Source organism: Eschrichtius robustus, chromosome 4 (genome assembly GCF_028021215.1).
Source record: "Eschrichtius robustus isolate mEscRob2 chromosome 4, mEscRob2.pri, whole genome shotgun sequence".
Classification (NCBI taxonomy): domain Eukaryota; kingdom Metazoa; phylum Chordata; class Mammalia; order Artiodactyla; family Eschrichtiidae; genus Eschrichtius; species Eschrichtius robustus.
The window spans coordinates 87,833,357-87,858,877 of record NC_090827.1 but is presented as its reverse complement, the minus strand read 5'-3'; the positions used below and the strand labels follow the sequence as shown (position 1 = coordinate 87,858,877).

Here is a 25,521-nt window from a genome sequence, read left to right as displayed (position 1 = left end):
TCTCAAAGGCTTGCATTCAAGCTTAAAATCCGGGGGTAAACTACTTTAGTGCAGTGAACCAGATCCAGATCTGGTTCCACAATGCAAGGACTCTAGGCTACGCTTCAAGTTGCCAGGGCAATAAGTGAGCTGTTCCTACCATTCTGGGTTCATCTTTAGCTCAGAAATGCGGTGCTTGATGGCTCTCAGCTTTGGCAACCCTGTTTCTTCTTTTACTAATGAGATGGTTCAAAGTGTAATGATAACCTTAACAGGATGATTCAAGGTGTTATATTAGCTCTGTATTCAGAATTGTTCAATCATGTGGCTTTAACCTGTATCTGATCCTCACCAGGTCTCAGGAACATACAGGTGAGATGTCAATCATAGGTAAATACCTTCGGTTAATCAAAAGTTATGTTTAGAATCTTGTAGGAAGGTGAAAGCTATATAGTTTCCCATGAAATAAAAATAAAGCTGGCACCTTCAGGATTTTGACCACTCAACGTTTTCTCAAGTTGAAGGATAGTTAGAACAACAGCTGAGTCACAAACAAGAAACTTTTGTTTCAGTGTGCCTGTCTATTCCATCGCTTGGTGGTTACTACACCTTAAAACATTTCCTTTTACACATTAAGAGAAAAAAAAAAATAACAGAGTTGTGAGTGTTCATAGAGGAGGAACATAACCGCAGCTGCCACTGCTAGCAGTACAGTAAGGCGATTAATAAGGGACACAGCCTGGATTCAAAACCCTGTTCTGTGTAGCACTGGCCAGGTGGCCTGAGAAAGTAATTTTTTCAGGTCTAACCCCCTTATCTCTAACATAGGGTTGTACTTGCTTCACAATGATTGTTGGCAAGGCAAATATACATTCAACAACCTTTCCTTATTATCACTATTATTTCTACCAATATATATGCCAAGCACCATTGCAAATACCCCATACATTATTCTACCTAATATTCACTACGGTCTTTCAATGTTCTTATAGCATTAGGTGCTTCACTTAAGTTTGCCACTTGAATTCAAGAACATCTGATCTCTCTTGGTTTTTTCCCTCTCTGAAGCTAAAATACAGGGGCTTCTGTTTGCATGAACTCTGAAATAGGTTAAAAAGATGACTATAGTTGTTGTTTGGTTTAACCTACGATTATTTTAAATAAACTAGCTTCTTATGTAATAATTATAAATAATAAACTATATGCAAAGATTTTCCATTTCACAGAAACTACCACATATATAAACTACATTAGCTATTTAAAATATGGAAGTAAATATTTTCAAAGCATCCTCTGTTAAACTAGTTTTGTGTGCATGTATAGTTCCTGTAGAATTAAGACTTAATTTTACCTTAAAGTACAATATAGTGTGGACTCCAGAGTGACGCTGCCTGGTTTTAATGCTGCCTCCACTATTTACATAAGCAAAGGGACCAAAAACTATATGGACTCTCTACTCCTGGTTCTCTCCTCTTTATGAACTGGGGATAATGATAGTACTTACCCATGTAGAGATGTTTTAAGCATTTAATAGGTTAACAAAGAGCTTAGAATTGAGCCTGGCTCATAATAAGCATTATATTAGTGTTAGCTATTATTAATCTTATGTAGCAATTTTTTAAGTGAAATAAAATATATATAACATAAATCACTGCCATTCATCTCTAGAATATTTTCATCTTCCAAACTGAAACTCTGTACCCATTAAATAGTAATGCCTATTCTCTCCTCCCGCTCTCCCTGGCAACTACCTCATGCTGTCTCTATGAATTTGACTACCCTCGTATCTCATAGAAGTGGAGTCATATAGTATTTGTCCTTTGGGGTCTGGCTTATTTCACTTAGCATAATGTCCTTAAGGCTGATCCATATTGTGGCATAAGTCAGAATTTCATTGTTTTACATAGTAATAAAAAAATAATTCTTACACTTTTATCAATCAGTAGACCTAAAGTGAAAGTTTTCTGCTCTATTCTGGAATTGATAAGCTGGGGAAGTATATTCTTTGAGGGCAAGAACCTATCCATTTTGGATACTTTTGTACTGCCAACATCCAGCGCAATGCTGGCAGTTTATCTGTCCGTATTTGTTAGAACAAATGAGAAGTATAAGGAGCAATACTCATGTGCCTATAGTGCATTCAATCCTATGCAAGAGGCTATCATGAGTAATAGAGTTTCTGGAGTAAGTTAGGTTTCCAAGCCGAAGTCATAATGCTAGAATTTAAGGGCAGAGTTGTATATTAGATTCAGGAAAGAATGGAAAAGACAAAAGGAAGCTTGGGAGAAAGTTTCAGAATGTCCTTCTATGTTGTGTTAGCCACGAATTAGTAGTCAATACTTCAACCAGAAGTTTCTGAAGTATGTGTGCAAAATCTTTGATCTGTTTTAGTGAAGTACAGTGTTATCATGAACACCAAATTTAACCATCTAACTTCACTGAGAATATAAAACCATCAAAGAATTCTGTATTTTGGATAACACACTGCTCAACTGATCTACTAACTGGCATACTTAAGACTTCTAAGGTGTCTTTTCACTCTTAAAAAAGATGTATTAAGAGTTTTAAAAAGGCCCAAGGCCATTTTTAATCAAGACCAGTCTCTGGCATGTAAGCCATTTTTGTTGGTTTGTTTAATGTTTTTGGGGCAAATGGTGTAACTAAAAGCAGAGCAATGGGTTTTACAATGCTCAATTTCAGAGACAAGGTTGGTTGCTACTGAAAATATTTTCAGGGTCCAAATAAGTGCCTGGATATTTTGGTTAGATGGCAAAAGGACAGCACATGAGAGGTAAGGTCAGGTGGCTCAGGTGGCCTGGGTGTGATGATCAGTATTATGTGGGTGAGGAATGGCTAGAATTCTAGAAACCCTTAAGAGAATTCTGGCCATCTCCAACGAAATTTGTTCAGCTTTTCTATAACAAAATATATTAAGAGGTAAAGCAACTAGAATTCAAAACAATGGTTAAAATAATTACTGAGCATTTATTCTGTACAAGGCATTTTGTTAAGTGGTTTATATTTAATGACCATTTAATTCTTGGAACAGTCCTTTGAGGAAGGCATTATCATCCTGCCTTAATGATGAAGAAAAGGAGGCCGAGGTTAAGTACGTTGTTCCAGGTCAAAGGTCCAGGTTTGAGGAGAAAAATTATAAATTTGCCCCCAATACTGCCTTTCCTTACCACACTTTTAGTCCATAAAAGCAGAAGTGACTAAGTAGAAGAAACACCCATTACTTAGTCAGGTTTGGGCCTGGATCAGCTGCCATGAGATGTTGAAAAAGGTACTCATAGACACTTAAAATGTAAGAAAATTTAGTAGCTCAAACGTCCAAATTTCAAAAGTGGTAATTTTAAAAAATGTACTTACAAACACATATGCCTTAGCAACACTGTACTTTATAAAAATATTGAAGCAGGATGGTGAGGGTGTCCTGACATGATCAGAGATGGTTCTTTCCTAGAAGGAACTCAGAATCTTACAATCTAATTCAGGGGGGAGATGAATGAGGTATAGGTATATAAGGAAAAAGAAGCAGTGCAGAGCTAAGTTCTAATTGTAGACCAAGTAAGGAGCCAACTTCTAGATCTCCAATTGGGGCACCACTGTTACAGTGTGGAAAATCTGAAATCCCAACACAAACATGATCAAAGATGAGCAGCTGTGAGGTTATTCCCATTGGGGAGGGTGGGGGAAAGGTAAGGTGCTGACTTATGTTAAAATTTACTGTAACAAGTGGAATTAAAGAGCATGCCATGACATCTATCTATTCCACTCTGGGATCTCTGTATCAAAAAGGTAGCCATTTATATTTAGAAAACCCCATGCAACTATGTGAGGGAGACCAAGACAATGTTATCCTTGCTAATAAATAGAAACATCAAAAAACATATCCTAATTAAAAATTAACCAAAGAAAAAAAGTAGATCTCTCTTCAAATTGTTGTCCTGAAAGTTAAGAGATAAAAGCAAATGCCACCATAACTTACTCAGGAAAACCAGGGGCAGTTTTCACTCCCAAATGCCTAGGTGTTTGGGGGTGACTGGCAACTAGGATTAAAACAAGATGTCTAAATTAAAAGTTCAGAAAGAATGGTGTACGTTACCTTTGTAAGTCAATTTGTCTCTCTGCTGGTGCTGCCTTTTTGGCTATGTCTTGCAGTTTGGGTGCTTTGGCATTACCTGCTTCCAAACCTCCAGGGCTTTCCTGATTGACTGCAGCTCTCTTTCTTCCCTTGCTAAGAGGTTTATTTATATCATCATTTCTGGTTGCATTGCCCTGAGATTCAGACTTGGGTCGACGTCCTCTCCTGGGTTTTGAAGGGGCAGGTGGTCCTGATTCATCTACTTTCTCATCTGCTTTTTGTTGGATATTCTCTGCACCAGCTGCTGTTACTGTTCTTTTCTTTCCTCGGTCACTGCTGATGTTGCCCTGGGCAGCCTGATCAGAATTAATCTCCTAAAAGAGCAGAAAACAATTCTATGAACATAAATTCCTTAAATATCACTGATCTATACTAGAAAGAAGCATTCTGCAAGTATTTTAAAAGAGTTGGAATTCCAGGGCTTCCAATTAACTGCTTACATCCCATGAAGAATGTAAACTCCTTAAGGGTAAGGACTGAACGAGGTGCCTACCATAGTGCTTGGCATATATAATATACTCAATAAATGCTTACTAAAGTGCATAGGCAGGTATATAAGAGAAAACCTACTCAGTTTTGCTTTCACAGCCATTTTAAATGAAAAGGTCCTTTTTATTGTGGTATGCTCTTAATGTATCACTTTTCAAAAGGGGGGGATGTTTTCATAATTCAATGTTATTTTCTTTCTCTATGATGCATCTAACTATAATAATCTTTGTAGTTCTGTGACATGTGCCTTTAACATGGGCAGCTAGACTTAAATCCATCCTTCCAGGATGATAAGCTAATGAGAATGACGACTTCTACTTCTTTCACCCTCTTGGGATGTGGAGAGTCGTGTTACAAAAATCATCATGAGGGAACAAGAGTACGGTGGTCCACAGGATTTAAACTGTAAAACAATACAAAATGGATCAGAGAAAAGATATGCGAAGGCACCCTGGACAAAGATGGAGATTCCTGGGCAAAATAAGAAGGGTCAATAAAAACAACTAAGTGTGGTTAAACTTGAAGTAGAAACCATTCAACTGAATGCCTGTTAGGTGCAGTGGCTGCTGGGCATAGATTGGGCAACAAAACGGTTATTTTTCCTGTCCTCAAACAGATTAGCATAGTAGGTGACTAACTTTTTAAAGAGTAAACAAACATTTTGTTACAGATTACCCTAAATGCTAAGAGATTAAAGAAAAGGGCATTCAGAAAAAAAAAACAGAGGGAGCATCAATTTCTCATTGGTTCTTCTGGGGAATATTAATTAAACAATATCAAAGCAGGACTTATCACATGAAAAGTGAAGTATTTTAGACAGATGGAAGAGGCAGCATGAAGTACCTGAAGAAGGAAAGAGCTTGGAAGATTTAAGGAACTTGAAGTGATGTGAGACTGGTATAAGGTAGGAGAAGCAGGCATGGACCAGATCATGAATGCCTTATGGGGCATTTAAGAAATCTGATTTTATTCTAAGTGCTAATAAAAGTCATTGATGGACTTTAAATAGAGGACAAACATAATCCAAATTATATTTTAAGAAGATCACACTGGCTGCTATATTTGGTGATGAGATTGGAAGGGAGCAAGAATGTTAACAAGAAGGTAAAACTACTACAGTATCAGACGTTGAATTAGGGAGTTCCCTGGTGGCCTAGTGGTTAGGATTCCAGGCTTTCACTACCATGGCCTCGGTTCAATCCCTGGTTGGCGAATTTCCTGCAAGGCGCATGGCATGGCCAAAAAAAAAAAAAAAAAAAAAAAAGTTGAGTTAAACAAGAAGAAGATAATTTAAAAACGGGCAAATATGAACAGGCAGTTCACACAAGAGTACATCCAAATGGTCAACAAAAATACTGATCATCAGAGAAATATAAATTAAAACAATAGTGGGGCATTAGTTTTAATACTTTAAACTGAAAACAATTCAAAAGAACTATAAAACCTGTTGTTAACGGGTATATAGAGGAAAAAGTACCCTGCTGGTAGAAATGTCAAGTGTTCTAATTTTCGAAGAAAACAATATGAAAATATCTAAAATCTCTAGTATATTTACTCCTTGACCTAGCATTCCCACTACTAGAACTTATTAGCCCCTAGAAACAACATCACCAGTAAATTTAATGCAACATTGTAGTGACAAAGAACAGGGAAAGGAAGATTTATGTGTATACAAACATGAAAATGATAACACTGTAGAGAAAAAATTGAACACACAGATAAAGCTGTTTAAAAGGGGAAAAAAAGACTATTAAAGTCATGCACATGATCCTGTTTACACATTTATGAACATTATGTATATGTGCATATGTATAAAGAACTCATGCAAAAGCCAAATGAAGAGGAAATGGGAGTTGTCAGCTGTAGGCATGAAGAAATTCAAGACTCTAAAGGGCAACACTGGTGGTACTGCCTGCCTGCTCCACGGAATGTTACTGTGTTATTTCTTCTTTTAACCACCTCCCTTATTCATTCTTCATATTACCATTTGATTTTGCTCACAGAGTAAATAATAGGAGAAAATGTTCTGATTTGTAAACATGCATATACAATTTGCTGGATAATTTTTATATACGTAACTAATAAATTGGTTTATGCATCAATCTTTTTGAGCAATTGGTTACCAAGAAACACTCTCTTAGATCTTTATCTTCTTTTAGTACAAAAGATAGTGTTTTGAGCCTGCAAGACTGAGAACCAGACCCTGGAAAGAAATGATCATATCAACTTATGGGAGATCTGACTGGGAAGCTATCAGGCTTTTGTCAAAATACAACCCGTCTCTTCAGGCAACAGGGTATCTGTTAAAACATTCTTTGGAAGTATGAAAAAGTTAAAACAGTGTTTGGAACAATATAATATTACAGATCAATCAAAGTAATATTTTGGCCCCTCAGAAATTAGAATTTAAATGCCCAGTTTATCTTCTATACAATTCTACAGCAGAGGTTGAAAAGGTTATAGATAGATGTTTGTACTAGATAAACATTTGCATCCCTGTACCACCTCTTAATACATATTATAAGCATGTTTAAATATCTGTGGCAATATGTGTATCTGCATCTAAGCATGATTATGTTCAATGTTTAATTCTATAGAAGGATCCCACAATATCTAAATCTACTGGTTTCTGAATTCTAAGAGTTTTGAAAGTGAGAGGTTCCCTGTTACCTGAATTTACTGACATACTGAAGTTCAGATAGCAAACAGCAAGAGTCTGGATAGTCAGAGACTGACCTAAAAAATGTATCCTTACCTATTCAGTTTGAATTCAGATAATGAGTTTGGACAGGAAAAGTTCAGCTACTGTGGAATAACTGTATAGTCCCATATTTTATGTACCTGAGGATAACTCCTAAAATATTTGATAATATCATAAATATATGGGGGGTAAAAAAAGTATGTCAAGAACATGATTCTATAGAAAAAGAAATAATAGTATTAGGTCATTCTTACTGAGGAAAGTTATCCTCCTACCAATGTTATACTCCTTTCTGTCCTGCCAAAAAATTGTTAAGAATATCGGGGGCCACAGTTAAAAGATACACCATCAAAGAATGCAGCTGTTAAATAAAAACTCAAACATATTTTAAAAGGTCAGCTCATTAAGTTTAACTTAAAACAACAACAACAGAAACAGAGTGTTGATCCCTGGTGGGAGTCAATAAAGTTTTGAAAACAAGATCTCAAAACACTTCAGTTCCTATTCTTTCAAGGTATTGGGAGAAGTAGGGTGGGAGAAGGTGACCACAAACTCTGGTAAATGAAGAGAGTGGACATAGACAGAATCACTTCTGTAGAGTGGAAGCCCAGTAAGTATAGCAGGGGGTGGTATACACAAAGGTATAGTATGTAGTATATATTAATGTGTCGACCGTGGGTTTCTTACCCCATCATAAAATTGTAGTAAGAATCTCCATGGGAAAAACCCACTTGTTAAATTTTAAAATTTACCTTATTCTTTACTGGGTCAATATTCTTTACAGGTGTCACAGAAATAATTCTCACAGGGTTCTCTTCATTTTCACTAACTCCAGTTTCTGCTGCCTCTGAACTCTGTTCCCTGTTGAAGAGAAATAAACCAAAGCTTCTTTATTTCACCACATGAATAGGAAGTGTACTCTCTCACTATACCATTAAGGAAAGACGCTTAGGCTGATTTAGAAGTCTGGCCAAGTGAAGTAACATTAACAAGACTCAGATCTTCTGTGGTTACAGACTACTGCTCTACTATATCAAGTTTTGGATTTCCATCTTACCTTACTAATGTAAGACAGAAATGACTGCCTAAAACCACCAGATAGAAAGCTTAGTTGACAAGCAACAAACAACACAACTATTCTATAAGCCTATCTGTTGGGGGTGGAAAACCCTAAAACAAAGCAAAAATACAACAGATGGGGCTTCCCTGGTGGCGCAGTGGTTGAGAATCTGCCTGCTAATGCAGGGGACACGGGTTCGAGCCCTGGTCTGGGAAGATCCCACATGCCACGGAGCAACTGGGCCTGTGAGCCACAGCTGCTGAGCCTGCGCGTCTGGAGCCTGTGGTCCACAACAAGAGAGGCCACGATAATGAGAGGCCCGTGCACCGCGATGAAGAGTGGCCCCCGCTTGCCGCAGCTAGAGGAAGCCCTCACACAGAAATGAAGACCCAACACAGCCCAAAAAATAAATAAATAAATAAATAAATAAATAAATAAATAAATAATAATTAAAAAAAAAAATACAACAGATGAGCGTATAGTTTTCTCCAGTCTGTGTTCTTAATGCTCTGCAAGGGAAGGGGCTGCAAGAAGAGGCCATAGGGGAGGTGTCTGACCCCCACCATCTATGTAAACCGCAGATGTTCCACGTTAATTTTTTTATATTTTGGGATTCTACTGCTAAAAATGTGTTTAAAACACCACCACTGAATTTATGCTTACAATTTCACGAATTAGAATAAAATCTTTAAAAGCCTCAATATTTAGTGTTGGTAAGAGTAGGGTCAGATGGAAAGTTTTATGCAGTAGCTAAGACAGTAAACACTTGACATGTTAAACATGGAATCTTTTTAAAAAATATTTATTTATTTGGCTGTGTCAGGTCTTAGTTGTGGCATGAGAACTTAGTTGTGGCATGTGGGATCTAGTTCCCTGACAAGGGATCGAACCTGGGCCCCCTGCATTGGGAGTGCAGAGTCTTAGCCACTGGACCACCAGGGAAGTCCCAAACATGGAATCTTTAATAAGTGGAAAATGTTATTAACAATGTTATCTCTACTCATGCTATACTAATTTTGAGTTAAAAATTAAAAAGCATATAAATTAAATATTTAAAGAGTTACATTTTCAGTTCTAAGTGTTAAATTTAAACACATACACACACTTTCATGTAAATTAGTTTTACTATATTACCAATTCTTACGTTTTTCCATTTAACTTTTCTACACATTTAGAATGCTAAACAGTTTCAAAATGTGTAGTACACTCTCAATTTCCATCATTAATTATACTAAAATTTAGCACTACTGTTTTTTACTAAGATGTTTCCTAAAGTCCGTTTTTGTGATACAGTGCTTTAAGAAAAGAAACTGAAAGATGAACCAAGTAGTGAGTGATAGTAACAAAAACAATTGGAGAAAAAAATTGCCTTGATCGATTTCCGGTGGAAGGGTTCAGCTCTGAATTTACATTAATATTGCTTCCAGTCTCAGCTCCAGTGCTTCGAACATATGGTTTCCTTCCCGTTGCTGATAAAGGCTTGTTTACCGCACCTAGTACTCCAGCAGGTTTTGGCTAAAAATTACATATATGCATGTTATTTTATATCTTACTGAAAGGAATACATACAAATTTAGACACATGTAAGGGATACTGTTTCGCTTAAGGCCAGGAATTGTTGTTGCTTTGGAAAGTTAAATCTTAAATTTATTAGAAATGATAGTTCTGTAAAACTATATCTAAACATAATTACAAATCAAAAGCATTACCTCTACTTAAAAATGACTATGCAATATTTAATTATTCCTATTGCTCAATCAAAATAAAAAGTGTCCCTAAAACAGTGAAATACATAACAATTAAGACATAATAAAATGTCTTACAGGTAAACTGAGTGTATATAGTAATAGTTTAGACACTTTATAAAATATTAAATTTCCCTTTGCTCTTTTAGATGTCATATTACCTTTATAGAATATAAATTATCTAACTTATTAGTACTTTAAAATTATCTTTATCTTACACATCTAAATTTATTATACCATTTTTCAGGGAAATCTGCTGTGTGAATTCTAAATAACTTGAAGCCTATCAGTACTGTTGAGAACACATGGTTGTAATTCTAAAGTGGTTCATGGCAAAAAAAAAGCCTGAGAGAACAAATGCTTTAGATGCTATAATCCACAACATGATCCCTAAGAATCAGGAACTATAAAATCCGAGGGACATTTAAAGGTTATTTCTAAGAATAGCAGAAGTAATATGCACATGAGATAAAGATCCCCCAATTATCTAGTACATAATACCTTTCCTGTTAACAGAAGTACTCTTGTCTCTTCTGAAATATAACTCTTGTCATTACAGAAGTCCTATCAAAAAAACAAAAAAAGTGAACATATTTTTATTGTCCATACAAGACTTTTCAAGGCATTCTGCTTTACAATAACAGTTTCATTTGTGCTAAGAAACATATCAAACCATCAAAGCATATTTCATGAACCATACCATAAGTCTAGTTTTAAAATTAACTCAGTGACACACAAGACTTAGTCAAATGTCAGATATAAATTACTTAAATCACATTTTTTTTTGGCAGCGCCACGTGGCTTGCAGGAGCCTAGTTCCCTGACCAGGAATTGAATCCAGGCCATTGGCAGTGAAAGCACGGAGTCCTAACCACTGGAATGCCAGGGAATTCCCTTAAATCACATTTTAAATAAAACACACTTCTATTCTTTCATATGGTTCAGGGCAAACAGTCTCCAGTTTATTCAATGAACTATGTTCTCCACTCTATTATAAAATTTACTTTGTAAAAACTTATTTGGCCGCACCACGTGGCACGCAGGATCTTAGTTCCCAGACCAGGGACTGAAGCCACGCCTCCTCAGTGGAAGCACGGAGTCTTAAGCTCTGGACTGCCAGGAAGTCCCTAAAATTTACTTCTTTGGGGCTCTCAAAGCATCCAAAATGGTACTATGCATATATCAGGCACTTAATATTCACTAAAAGAACCCCACACAGAATCTCAAGAAAATTATCCTTACTGTAAGAAAAAAAATCTGTTACTTTAATTAAAATATTTTGTTTCCTAGAACCATAAGTAGACTGTCCAAATCATAAAGGTAAATACACCATCAAAATCTAATTAAGTCAATTATAATGTTCTTTGGCAGCAGTGATATTAACCAGTTAATAAATGAATTAAACCAAATGTGGACACTGATGATACTTCTGAAAGTTGTATCTGTGTAAGAGTTCAATTTGATCCTGTGGTGCCTCTATGTGTTAATTATCCTGGGAATAGCACACGAGTAAACCACAATGGTCTCACGGAAGCAAAATGACTTACTACCATCTGGAAGTTCATTAATTTTTAAGAAATCGCACTTAAAAAATTATTTTTCTTTTATTAAGTTTACCTTCACACTAGTGTCACAGAAAAGAACAGAGGGCTTAAATGTGCCTATAAAAAGAAATAACACTTTTGGCATGTGTTCTAGGCAAGGCTGTATCTTTCTTTTCTTCCCCACAAAGGCTTTTATGTAGCTAAAATAAATGTTACATGAAGATATACTATAGCTTCACTTAGCTCACTATCTTAATATGCCTAGTTTTCTCCTGTCTGAATTTATACCATATTAAAAGCAACATATTAGAAAAGGAAATGAGGAAAGCTGATCATTGAAAACAGAAGAAAACTGAAATTATTATTAAGAAGGCTAAAGACATTCTAAGTTTCATATCAAAACAAAAAACAATTAGAATTAGGTGTAGTGACAAACAGCAATTTAAATTCTTGATGATGTATGAAGATTCTATTTGGGTACTATTCCAGTCATGATAGCCCTGGGTCAACAATAAAGTAAATTTAAATTCAAGAGCTCACTCAGGAGTATTTATAAAGACCAGTAAATTCAATGAGAACAGAAGTAACTTTGCAATCTTTATTATTCCTACCAAAACCAGGCAGAGTAAATTCTGAGTACTAAATCAAAGTCTGATTAAAATTTTTGTTGAAAATTTTAAATGCCTTATTTTTTCCAATTAAAAATATTAAGGATAGTTTTTTAAACAAAGCACAGGAAAGTTAAACTTTAAAATACCACCTTAAAGTGGGTAATAAATAAAAGGCATTCTTTTTGGAAAAGTTTCTTAATCCAAATTAGCTGGAAAAACTTAAAGAGCTTTAGTTAGCTGAAAAATTTACTTACATGGAAAACTTCATTTGCTGACAGCAGAATAAATGTACTATTTATTATTAATACCATTTATTAAATGCTTACTTTGTGACAAACTCTTAGAAACCTAGGTATATTAGTAATTGTTCACAGGTATTATCATCACCTGCATTTTAGAGATGAAGACATTGAGGCTTAGAAGAGTTAACATGTGTAAGGTCCCTCAAATTAGAAATGGTTGATTTGAATCCAAGTCTGTCAATTGCCAAGACCAATTCCATTCATTCTAACATTTTATTTCATATATAGATGTATATATATTTATACTCTACCAAATATTTTGTTTACTTCTTGTCTGAAAAAATACTAACAGTGTTTTAATGAGATGAAAACAATTTAAGAAATTTGAAAATTCCTCTTACATATTAGAAATATCCAGAAGGAATAGCTCACATAGGAACACCACCACCAAGCTTGATTTGTATTCTCTACTCTGTAAGGTGAGAATGATATTTTTCAGGCTTTGGAAGACAATCTCCCATTTCTTGATAAACTCACAGAGGTATATTTTTTTTTTTACTCTGTAGTCAAGACAGTCCAATACTTGCCACTAGGGTTGATAGTAACAAATTTAAATAGGTTTAGTATGGTAGAAAAATGAAGGGAAGAAAATTACCTTTTCAGGTTGTGTAAAAAATTTCATTGGAAGGACCGGATCCTTTGGTGAATCTGCATTGCACAAAGCACTTTTACTATTTATAACACACAGGGCCACATCACACACTGTATAAAGTTTCTAGGGAGGAAAAAAAAAAAAATCACATATACCTTTCAGTAGTGAAAAATAACCACAAGTACCAATTCTAACCAACATATAAAATCGAATCAAAACAATAATATGGGGTTATTATTTATTCCTTGAACATTCTGCATTTGTATTTGGCATTTCTTCTTATGTAGCCTCCTAGTAAACAACAACAAAAAACCCTTCATCTTAATTTAACATGAATGCCAAGTATGTGTTAAAAACAACAAACCAAACTAAAGGAAACATACAAAAAGAATATCTACTTTGTCTGTAACTCTTACTAAAAGTTCTTAAGACAGCATAGCTGTAAATTTTACTAGTTCTTATTCCTGTGCTCTGTAGAAGTTTTAATATCTTTTTCAAAGTAATAAACGTTCTTCAAATAATAGAACTCAATTTAATGAAATAAAGTAAAAACTAGGCATATAGTTTTAATAAACATTCTGTAATCTATTTTATTATGTAATAGGAAAAACAAGTGGGACAAGGGTCATAATATTTTTTCCTGTAATATCTTAATACCCACTGGCCTAATATATATCTTACTTCATTTGTCTTGGATTCATCTGGAGACTGGGCATCTTTTGTTAGCTTGATGTTCTCTGCCATCTTTTTCATAAAGGCATGGCTGTTATTTTCATTCTTTGTCATTAAAACTTCAAGCATGAACCACAGGCACCTAAATGACAAACATATTCACTTAGTAAAGAGACTGATTGTAGGTGCTTTTGCTTAAGGGATTATATAGCTTACTGGGAAGTTCTGTTGTCTGAATATAATAAGAGTACAATACAGAGAAAACTCTAATGATTAATAGAAATATCCTGTTAATAATATTCAATTCAAATAGAATCATATCACAAATAACAAATATGAACACATAGCTTAATATGAGAAAGCCTGACAGTTTCATGAGGCACACAAAGATTCATTCTATAGGTATTTAATAGACATTTAGATGATATAACGTGTATTAATATCCAGCAATGATAAGCAAACCTGCATACAGCACAGTCTTGCCATTTTGACTATCTGCAAGCTATGCAGAAGATCTAAGATTGGTATGTAATTCAACTGTGACATAACTCTGAATTTCACATGCTATGAGGCTGGTGTGCATAGTAACCAGTAATTCAGCTAACTAGTTACATCTCAAACCATTTTTGCTGTTTTCTACTTGTTACTTTATATTCATTTAATACATAAAGTGTCTGAAGGTGACACCTGAATTTCTAAGTAAAAATGAATCCCAAATCAGGATGAACATTAGAATCACTTGGGGAGCTTACATCGACAAATCTAGGATCAAAGCCTATTATCAAGTTCCCATGATGATTCTCAGGCAGCCACCACAGACTTACTGTTTTACTCCATCAACAGGAGAGAAAAAACATTTGATGATAATCTATGTATACTTCTTTGGCTATAGTATATGTAAATGTCTTAAGAGATTACTGTAAGGGGGGAACTACATTATAGTTTGTTTTTGGTAGACCTGTCTTACAAGACATACTAAACTCAGTCCTTCGGGCTGAAATGAAAAAACAATAGATAGTAACTTGAAGCTGTAAGAAATTAAGAACACTGGTAAAGGTAATCACATAGGTAATATAAAGCCAGCATTACTGAACTTCTGATTTGTAACTCCTTTTTAAATATATGACTTAAAAGGCAAATGCATAAAATAATAATCATATATATGTGAAATAAAACAATGTATAAAGATATAATTTTATCAATTAAAATATAAAGGGAGTGGAATAAAGTTGTATAAAAGCATACTGTATAAAGATACTCAAAAGTACTGCATGCTAGATAGAACCAAAAAGTATGTGCCAGTGATTTCAATTTTAACTGACGACTTCAGTACTTTTCCCACATCACTGTTGCCTCTCGCAAATCTAATCCCTTTTTCACATGACTGCCTTGCAACTGAAATAGGGCTAAAAAGGTTCCTTAACATAGACCTTGTGTTCTAGGCAAATACATACATCACTTTTTCACTTTATGAAAGTGCTTTCTGGGAAATCCCAAAATAACAGTTATTAAAAAAAAAAAAAAAAAAAGGAAAAAGAATTTGCAAATAAAATGTATTTATTAAGTAAACAGAAATTAGAATTGGAAGATATTTTAGGGATTATCTATTTCATATCCTGCATCTTATGGATAAGGCAACTGAAGCAGAGAAGTAAAGTTTTTACTCAGATAGCTGAGACTAGAACCTATGTCTCCTGAAAGAGCTACAGGAGGCAGATAAATGTTGATTACAACCTCAAATAAGATTAGGGATAAGGCTTCATGTCCCACATAGAAAAATCATAGTACTTTAAATACAAGCTGAAGGAACCAATTTAAAAGTGCAAAGCAAAAGCACAGCAATGGGAAAATAGACATTGCTTTAAAGTTTCTTGGAGGTCATTTGTAGACAATCCTAGGCTACTTCGTACTTGTTCACTCACCCTGCATCATATATAAAGTTCTATTTTACATAAAAACACTTCTTAAACAAGTGTTTTGCAATTGTTTACCTGCCTGTCTTTTCACTAGAGACAAATCTCTCTGTGACTGGTGTAACAAATCTAATTTTGTGTTACCATAGACCTGCCACAGAGTATCTCGTATGTGTGTGCATATTTTTGAGGAATTATCTTTTGAGGTTGAAGTATAGTTTAGTTTTAAGGAGAGAAATTTTCACTACATGGCTTTCTAAATTATCAAACTGAAGTAACTGAAGCCCATCTTAATACAAAGGTAAAAATAACATAAAGACCAAATCAACTTATTTCACAGACTCAGCTAAAGCTAACTGCAAATAAACAGGAAACAAAGAAAACAACCAAATAGAACTTATTAGATAGGAACAATTTTGTAAGAGGAAACTTAAAATTTACAATAAAAGAATAAAACCATAAGAATGTTTTTATTCTAATGGGAATAGTAAAAGGAAAAAATTTAGCATTTTTTAAAAAGGAAAAATAATTTTTAGACTTCTTAAAAATCAACATGACTTACTCTTTAATATCACGAAGTTGATCAACATCTTGTGATCTTGTAAAATCTGGATCATGGGCTAGCAGGTGAATCATATATGGAACTACATACTCAGGCAACAGCGATAATAATTTCTCTGAAGTGAAAACATTATTATTAACAATAGTAATAATAGCCTTTATAAAAATCCCTCCCTAATTTACGTTCTAACTGCTTCAGTTAACATTTTTTCCCTCAGTTACTTCTAAATTAGAGGCAAAATGACATCTAGATGATACTGAAATACTTTTTTCAATTTTGAAGGCTACTGAAGACAAAGGATAATTTAAGATTGAGTCCCTGGAAAAGCTAGGAAAGTAATTCTTTACTCTCTGACATCAGAGCAATGTGTTCAAATCAAGCCACACTGCTGATTCCATAAGAAAAAACGCAGTTCCTCCAAACAGTTTTATGCATTATAAATAGGACTCAAAAACCAGGATTTTAGATTTTACTTACATCTTAACTACAACAACAGCATTCTATAAAAGTCCCAGTGTTATTATAAACTATAATAGAAATATATGAAATAAAACCCTCCACAAATTGATACACTGACAAGATATATCTGCACACTGAGCACTTTGAAAGTTACTTACCAGTAGCCATGGGGTTCTGTTTAATGTACTCCCTGCGTATACTGATATTTTTTAGTAAACACTGTCGTGCATGTGCTCTTCTCTCCTTCACAGGATCTTTGGCACACAAGGCAAAGATCGCCATATACTCCAATGGGAGGAGTAACTTCACAAGTGCCTTATGTAGCTTCTGAGCAAATATCTGCCTTACTTGATAGCACTCATCCTACAGCAGCACAAAACGAAAAATACTTAAATAAAAGTATTAGTACTTTTAAAACCATGACAAAAACCCCTAGTTTAGTTTTTAAAATTTGGCAAACATTTACAAAAGGACAGTTTAAGCATTTTTAATGTCTTCATTTTTTTTTTAAAAAAGATAATTCTACTGAGGGAGTAAATAACTTAATTTTGGGGAGTTAACTGGTTAGAATAGTAATAATAGCAATTCCTTTTGTGCATACATCCATACAGCAAATGGATCTGTAATCTATAGAAAGTAAATAAATTTAACTTTGAAGGCCAAGTAAATGACAAAAATAAGATTGTTACTTACATTAATAACAAGCGCACAGAGCTGAAACTGTTCTGGGGTTATAATTTCATGGTAACAAGGTTCCTGAGCAAGCTTCATTATGGCACTACCAGCAGCTAATCGCAAGCGAGACATATCAGATTTACTATAAACAAACAAAAAAGAAATAAACATTTCCTATAACCATTATCATTCACAAAACTCTTTGATCCCTTTTTGACTGTTAAGGTCTTTAGCATAATTTATGCTTAAAATGACATAATGTACAAATATGGGAAAGTTACTTTGAGTCCTTCAATTCAACACAGGGCAGAAGGCTCAAATCATTGTGACTATCTGATATTAAATTTATCTGCCTTCATTTAAAAATTTTTTATTTATTATTTTATTCAGGTATAGCTGATTTATAATATACTAATTTCCGGTGTACAACATAGTGATTCAAAATTTTTATAGATTATACTCCATTTATATTTATTATAAAATCTTGGCTATATTCCCCATGTTGTACAATATATCCTTGTACCTTATTTTATACATAGTAGTTTGTACCTTTTAAGCCTGTACCCCTATCTTGCCCCTCCCCCTCCGCAACAGTAACCACTGGTTTGTTCTCTGTATCTGTGAGTCTGTTTCTTTGTTATATTCACTAGTTTAATTAATTAATCAATCAATCAATCAATTAACTTTTTGGCTGTGTTGGGTCTTTGTTGCTGGATGCGGGCTTTCTCTAGTTGTGGCGAGCGGGGGCTACTCTTCGTTGCAGTGCGTGGGCTTCTCATTGCGGTGGCTTCTCTTGTTGTAGAGCACGGGCTCTAGGCACGCGGGCTTCAGCAGTTGTGGCCCACGGGCTCTAGAGCGCAGGCTCAGTAGTTGTGGCGCACGGGCTTAGTTGCTCTGCAGCATGTGGGATCTTCCCGGATCAGGGCTCGAACCCATGTCCCCTGCCTTGGCAGGCGGATTCTTAACCACTGTACCACCAGGGAAGTCCTCATTAGTTTCTTTCAATTTTTTAGATTCTACATATAAGTGATAACATACAGTATTGTCTTTGTCTGACTTATTTCACTAAGCGTGATACTCTCCAAGTCCATTCATGTTGTTGCAAATGGCAAAATTTCATTCTTTTTTTATGTCTGCCTTCATTTTTAGTTACACTCTAGCTCAGATCTTCCACCACAGCTAATCAAGTCTGCTTATGCTTACAACAGCACTAACTGCAACGCTAGCAAGAAACATTTACATTAGGAACTGTATTCCTCATTTTAAGAGGCATTCACATTCATCATAGAAAACTTGATATTAAAAAAACCTGAAAAATTAAAAATCACTTATTTAAAATCTATTGTATTTCCCACAATTTTTAAATGCATACACATATTTACACAGACATAACAGAAATCAATCTTAAGCCTACAAATGTCTGATGAAATGGAGGGGCTACGAATTAGGAGGTGATTTGTACCAGAACGTGGGTGGCATCAGACAAATATCTAAAAGGAAAGGATATGGAGGTGAGAGCCAGTCTCTCTCAGGTACTAGTCTCTGAGGCAGACTTTCCTTTGCAACAGGAAGTTTTCCAAGGGAATCTAGGGAGTCCAGGCACTCCCACTCACACCCAGTCAACTTTTATTACCTAAATTGTAAAACGTGACAGTGAGGTGGTGAAAGGATAGTCTTCTTACTTCAACCGCTATAAGGAACATAACATAGCTTTGATATTTTAAAGACTTTAGGAAATGTGGAAAGCTGCCCTGAATCCACAAGGGACTATTATTTAGCATACAGGAGGAGAAAACATGGCACTCCTGGACCACATGACCATCAAACTGAGCACTGGTAACAATGAGGGACCCTCAAATGGCTTCTGAGGCAAATGATTCAGGAATTAAAAAAATTAATGCTACTATTTGTGTACTTAACTCTGTAAGATGAGGAAACTGAGGCTTAGAAAAGTGACTTATGCAAGTTCACACAGCTAGTAAATGGAGCGTAGGTAGAGTTGAATGAGTTTCTGATTCCAGAGCCTAAGCTAAACTATGGGATACATAAAATCTAATTAAGATTTGCATAATATTTCATAACATGTGTGTTCCACAGTTAACCATTCCCCTATCTTCTGTGATGATAAAAAATGCTGGAAAGAACATGTTTGTACATATATTTTTGTATGATTCTTTTATAATTTCATGAGTGTAAAAATAAAGAGTCAAAAAAAAAGTCAATGGATAACATTTTTAAGGACTTAGAAATAAAATGCCAAACTGTCCTGCCAAGACTGTGCCCATTTATATTCACAGGAGTTATGAGGGAACCCATTTCCCTGATCCCATGGTGTGATGATTGCTTAAAAAGCTTTTTGCTGATTTGACAGACAACAGGTTCCACTTAAATTAAAATTGTACTTATTGTATTTAGTGATGTCAAACAGTTTTTTAAAGGTAAACTGCTAATATATAATCTTCATCTTTATTGGGGATCCTATTTATCATTGATTTGTAAGAGCTCATTATTAAGCCTTTGCTATACACTGTACATAGTTTCCCCAAATTTAAAACTTCTCATTATCCCTACTCTTCAATCTGTTCATGCAAAGCTACCCTTGGCTTATTTTATGATAAAAATAATTTTTGATTGTTTTCCTCACTGTAATTGTGCATTTCCTATCTCCTCCACTAGAATGCATATTCCTTAGAGGGAGAGATTATTGTATCTTTAAAAGGCTTGGTAGTACCTGGCATGATAGTGCTGAATAAATACTGAAAGCATAAATAGTTAAATCTATCCTCTAACAAAAATTTTAAAGTAAGAATTCATCACAAGTAGAATTTTTCAGTTATTTCAGCTGGACCCTAGTAAATAAAAAATTTGGCTTTTATTTTCATCTTAAAAGGAACAGAAAGAAGAAATGGTGATTTCACAGATTTGAAGAGTGAACAGGTGTAGAAATGAAACAAATTTTTTTTTTGGCATTTGCAGAACCTTGTATAGTCTTCTGCAAACCATCAGGAGGCTGCATCTCTTCCTTCTTTGAACCTACACTGAAATTTTTATTCCCTTCGTGGCATCAAGACACTCTACTTGTTCAATCACTATACTAGGGTAAGTTCCTTAAAGGCAGGAACTGAATTTTATCTGTTTTTGCTGCAATGCTTTTCATAGTGTTTTGCAAAGAGCAGTAATTCAACAAATATTTGCTTAACTGATTCAAATATTGAAGCTAACTGTAACATTGCTATAGTGATTATGACTAAAAGTTTACTGGAAAAAGGTCAGTCTTTAGGAATGAAGAAAAATACACGATCATTATTCAGATACAAACCCCAAATAAGTATGTAAAATTTAAACACAAAGCACATAGTACAATTACAACAGTCAATATTAAGTAAATAATTCCTATGTAAGCTCTACCAACATCTTGAGCTAAAAAAACCTGGAAAGGAAGAAAAATCTCACCTGATCTTCTTTTGCTCTGTCAGGTCACCCTCACTAACCAACATCGCTGATAATAACCGAAGAGTTGAATTGGCAGATTTAGACTGGTTGTTTTTCATACCCAACAGCCACCTTACCAGAAGTTTAATTGCCTGTACCTATAAAATATTAACATGCTAAAAAAAGAAAGCAACTTAAAATTCCACTTAAAGGCAAGATTAATTTATGTTAATTAGGTTAGTGAGATTACTTAGCTGCCGGAAGACATGTTTTATTAAACAAGTCTATAGGATAATAACAATGAGAACTAATACTTATTCTGTTTAATCTATGCCAGGTACTTTCCCCAGAGTTACACATGTATTACTTTATTTAATCTCCCAAACAACTCTATGAGAGAGGTATTCTTATTTCCAATAAATAAGGCAATTTAGACACATTACTGTGATAACTTGCCCAAGGTCTGGCTCCTTGAATTCAGACTTTTCACACCTGAAAAATTGCTTTTCAAATCATTTAAAAATATATTGTTTAAAAATAACTAAACTATACTGATTACAGTGATTAAAAATAACTATTTAGATAGACTGTAATATTTTTTGTAGTACTGAAAAACTATTTTGATTAAAAAACTAGGAGATTTCATAATTATTTGTAGCCGTAATTGCTTGGTGGCTTATACTCAAAAGATTGTTATGGAATACATGCAAGAACTAGCTAAAGAATGTAGATATTATTTACTATATTTACTGACAACCTGGATAAAGGAACTGATGGAATGAGGACTATGAAGCTACTCAAGGTGAAACAGATTATCAATCAAGTAAGATGCTAATGAAGAAGTCTTGTTTTAAATCCCAAGACTACCCCTTTAAAAATTAGCTTTCCTGAGGGACAATTTACATCTATCAGAAGTTTTCAAAATGACAGCCATCTGTTTTTGCCAAGTTAATATTCTTATGCCTGTAGACAGACATTGGTAAGGAGGCTAGGCCTGAGGTGCTTCTGAGCACCAATATTCTACAATCTCTATGTAAAACAGCCTCACTATCTAATTATCACTATCTAATTATCTTAGCAAGGCAGGAAGGTCTAAAGAACATGCCGACATATACCTATATGTAACTAACTCAATGACAACTACAATTTGAGAAACATACAACTTTTGATTTAAAAATAAAGTACCTCATTTAAAATGCTTATTAACTGTTAGGTTTAAAAAAAAAGGGTATCTATAAATGTTCATTATCTCAACATAAAAGTTATTAAGACCTACACAAATTTACCTTTGCTAGTACTTCAGGGGAAACCTCTTCATCTGGAGACCATAATTTCCCATTCTTCTCACCTGTTGACTATAGACAATTGAATAAATTTAACTTTTAGAAAAAAATTTTACATTTTGCTCATTAAGTTTTTCATGCTGAACAGTGCAGTGCTCTAGGAAACCCACAGAAAGTCACCAAGTAGGGACTGGAAAAGAAGAACAAAGTTGGAGGGCTCAAACTTCCTGATTTTGAAACTTAACTACAAATCTACAGGAATCAAGACAATGTGGCTGGTACCTACGTAAGTATAGACATATAGACCAATGGAATGAAACAGAAACCCAGAAAACCTCACATATATCACATATATGGTCTACTGATGTTTCACAAAAGTGCTAAGACCAATTATGGGGAAAAGAGCAGTCTCCTCAACAAATGGTGCTGGAAAAACTAGACATAGCCACAAGCAAAGGAATGAAGCTGGACTGTTACCTTATATCATATATAAAAATTAACTCAAAAAAATGGATCAAAAATCTTTACTTAAGAACTAAGACTAAAAATAACTCCTAGAAGAAGGTACAGGGGAAAATTTTTATAATCCTGGAGTTGGCAAATACCTGACAAAGGTCTAATATTCAGAATATATAAAGAATGTTTACAACTCAACAACAACAAATTCAATTAAAAGTGGGCAAAAGACTCAATATCTAAAGAACAGCCATTAAGCACATGAAAAAAAATCTCAACGTCATTAGTCATTAGGGAAACAAATCAAAACCGCAAGATACTACTTTGCACCTACCAGGATGACTATTATCAAAAAAAACCAGGAAAGAATAAGTGTTGGCCAAGATGCAGAGAAACTGGAAGCCTTGAGCATGGCTGCTGGGAATGTAAAATGGTACAGCCAGTGTGGAAAAATGTCTGGCAGTCCCTCAAAAAGTTTAGCATAGAATGACCATGTGACCCAGCAATTCCACTCCTAGGTATATACCCCAAAGATCTGACTTTGGGGACTCAAATGTTCATATCAGCATTATTCACAACAGTCAAAAGGTGGAAAAAACCCAAGGGTCCATCAATAGAAGATAAACGAAATGTAAGTTACACATACAATGGAATATTATTCTGGCATAAAATGAAGTTCTGATATATACTACAACACAGCTGAATCTTGAAACCGTTATGCTAACAGAAATAAGCCAGACACACAAGGATAAATATTGTATGATAAGAGGTATCTAGAATAGGTGAATTCATAAAGCAGGAAAATAGAATAGAGGTTACCAGAGTCTGGGGGGAGAGAAGGCAATGGGGAGTTACTGGTTAATAGATACAAAGTTTCTCTCTAAGATGATGAAGTTCTGGAAATAGTGGCAATGGTTACACAACAATGTGGGTGTATATTTTAGGTGGTGGCTTGGGCCATTGTTGAGAGTTGCTTGGCTTTCCTGGGTTATCCTCTGTGTATACAGGAGGTACACATGTTATTAAACTTGTTTTTTAATAAAACAAAAAACACCCAACAAGAATGTGGGTGTATATAATGTAAGAGAACTGTACACTTAAAAGGGATAAAATGGCAAAGTTTGTATTATTTATATTTTACTACACACAAAAAAAGAGAACTATCTTAAAATAGAATTTATCAACAATCAAGTCATCATCTAAGAAGTGTCAAATTTCACATTTGTTGCCAGCCACATCTATCAGTAGTGCAAACAACAGATGTATGGAGTAGGAAGTGAGGCTTTGGCCATGCTCTTGCATCCCTATCACATCCAAATGGAGGGAGAGAAAAGAGTAAGGAGTGTGCTGGCAAGTATTTTTTTTTTAAGTTCCAATACTGAGTGTTCAAAGGCTATTGGACTGTTTAGAAGGACTAGATAAATTGGATAAATTAGTACTGCACTGAAAGTCATCCACAATGATCCAGCAGGTAGACTGATTTGTGTCTTCATTCAATAACTTTAATTTAGATCCGTTTGGTAAAGCGGTGATTCTTAATCAGACACGTGTTTCAGTAATCACTTGGGGAGCCTTTTCAAGCTATACATCCCAAAGCTCCAACCCAATGCTAATTAATCAGTATGTGTGCACACATGTGTGCATGTGCACACACACACACTTCAATAACTAAAACAGAATACGTAAATCTAGTGCCAAAAGTGCAATGTAATTATATTTCAAAAAGCTAGTCAAGTACAATTCCACTTATACTTTAAACAATATTTGATAAAACAAAATTCTAGTACTCTAGTTAACTGTCCTTCATAGTGTTTGACTTATATTTTTTACTTCATGATTCATCTATCTCATGTTCTCATTTTTTTCTTTCTTCAAGAAGTGTTAAGTTCTAGTAATAGCTACACAGCAGGATGTCATTTGGAAATTTAAGTAAGTAAATAAGGAGGTAAAATATATAATAATTTTAAAGTAAAAGAGAATCATACGGAGAGAAGCAGAAGTGTTGTTTCTGTGACAAATAAAGATGTAAACAGTCTTAATCTTATGATTCTAAATTTAATTAAATGAGAAACTTACCCTGTCATTCATTAGCAGATCTTTCACAATAAAATTTGCTACTACAGATTTCATTGGGGAAGCAAATTGATCTGGTGCTAACATAGATATGTGGCCCAATGAAACTAATGGAGTTATAAGTTGTTCTGGTACATCAGCATTGAGACTCCTACTGAGTGGCTATAAAAATAAAACAGTCAAAATTACTAGTTTGTTTTATAAATATCTAGACATTGTACAGAAACAGTAAATGTTCCTGAGTCCTCCTGAATTTATCATGCCCAAAAAAATCTGTTCTAATGAGATGATCAAAAGTAACTTCAATCATATTAGACACTTGATTCTTATTTCACCTACCAAAATTTAATAAGATTCAAAGAAGGTAAAAAAAGATAAAAGAAAAAAGTAAAGCCCACATATAAGGTAGACGTAAAAGCAAGAAAATTCCTGCATGGTCAAATCAGCATTATTTTCAAGTCATGTACAATAGTTTTGTTATGTTGTTGGATTTCTTAACCTGTGGGAACATTTTAAATGACCACGGATCATAAAAAATAAGAGTTCATGGGTTCTGTTCATATTGTATCCAATTTATGATAATAGGAATACTTATCCAGTAGTGGAATCAGGCAAAGGATCATACATAAGGAAAGGCAAACAGAACTAATTTTCAAGTAGGGTTGTCAGGAATTTTAAACTGGGTGGTTCAAAGTCATCTACTGATAGTTTCTCAAACTAAATGGACCACTGAGCCAATAAAGCTAAAATTAAGTAAAATGTTGTAACACAAAACACACCAAACATCTTTCAATATGTAGTATTTGATTATATAGTCTGATCTAAA

General features: G+C 34.5%; 1 protein-coding gene across 5 annotated transcripts in view; it reads right to left on the bottom strand.

Moving 5' to 3' along the window:
- Positions 1-25,521, bottom strand: part of PDS5A (PDS5 cohesin associated factor A) — a 131,103-nt gene that overhangs the window by 5,423 nt on the left and 100,159 nt on the right. For 4 of the 5 annotated variants that reach the window (XM_068543075.1, XM_068543079.1, XM_068543077.1 and 1 more), the window contains exons 21-32: positions 24,699-24,857; positions 22,170-22,238; positions 20,905-21,041; positions 17,470-17,593; positions 16,935-17,139; positions 16,318-16,432; positions 13,852-13,984; positions 13,174-13,293; positions 10,623-10,685; positions 9,746-9,891; positions 8,069-8,177; positions 4,088-4,440 (exon numbers count right to left, since the gene is read on the bottom strand). In XM_068543075.1, coding sequence (XP_068399176.1) covers positions 4,088-4,440; positions 8,069-8,177; positions 9,746-9,891; positions 10,623-10,685; positions 13,174-13,293; positions 13,852-13,984; positions 16,318-16,432; positions 16,935-17,139; positions 17,470-17,593; positions 20,905-21,041; positions 22,170-22,238; positions 24,699-24,857 — 1,733 coding nt within the window. Of the gene's footprint in view, positions 1-4,083; positions 4,441-8,068; positions 8,178-9,745; positions 9,892-10,622; positions 10,686-13,173; positions 13,294-13,851; positions 13,985-16,317; positions 16,433-16,934; positions 17,140-17,469; positions 17,594-20,904; positions 21,042-22,169; positions 22,239-24,698; positions 24,858-25,521 lie in introns of those variants that run through there. The other variant, XM_068543076.1, reaches the window with a different exon arrangement.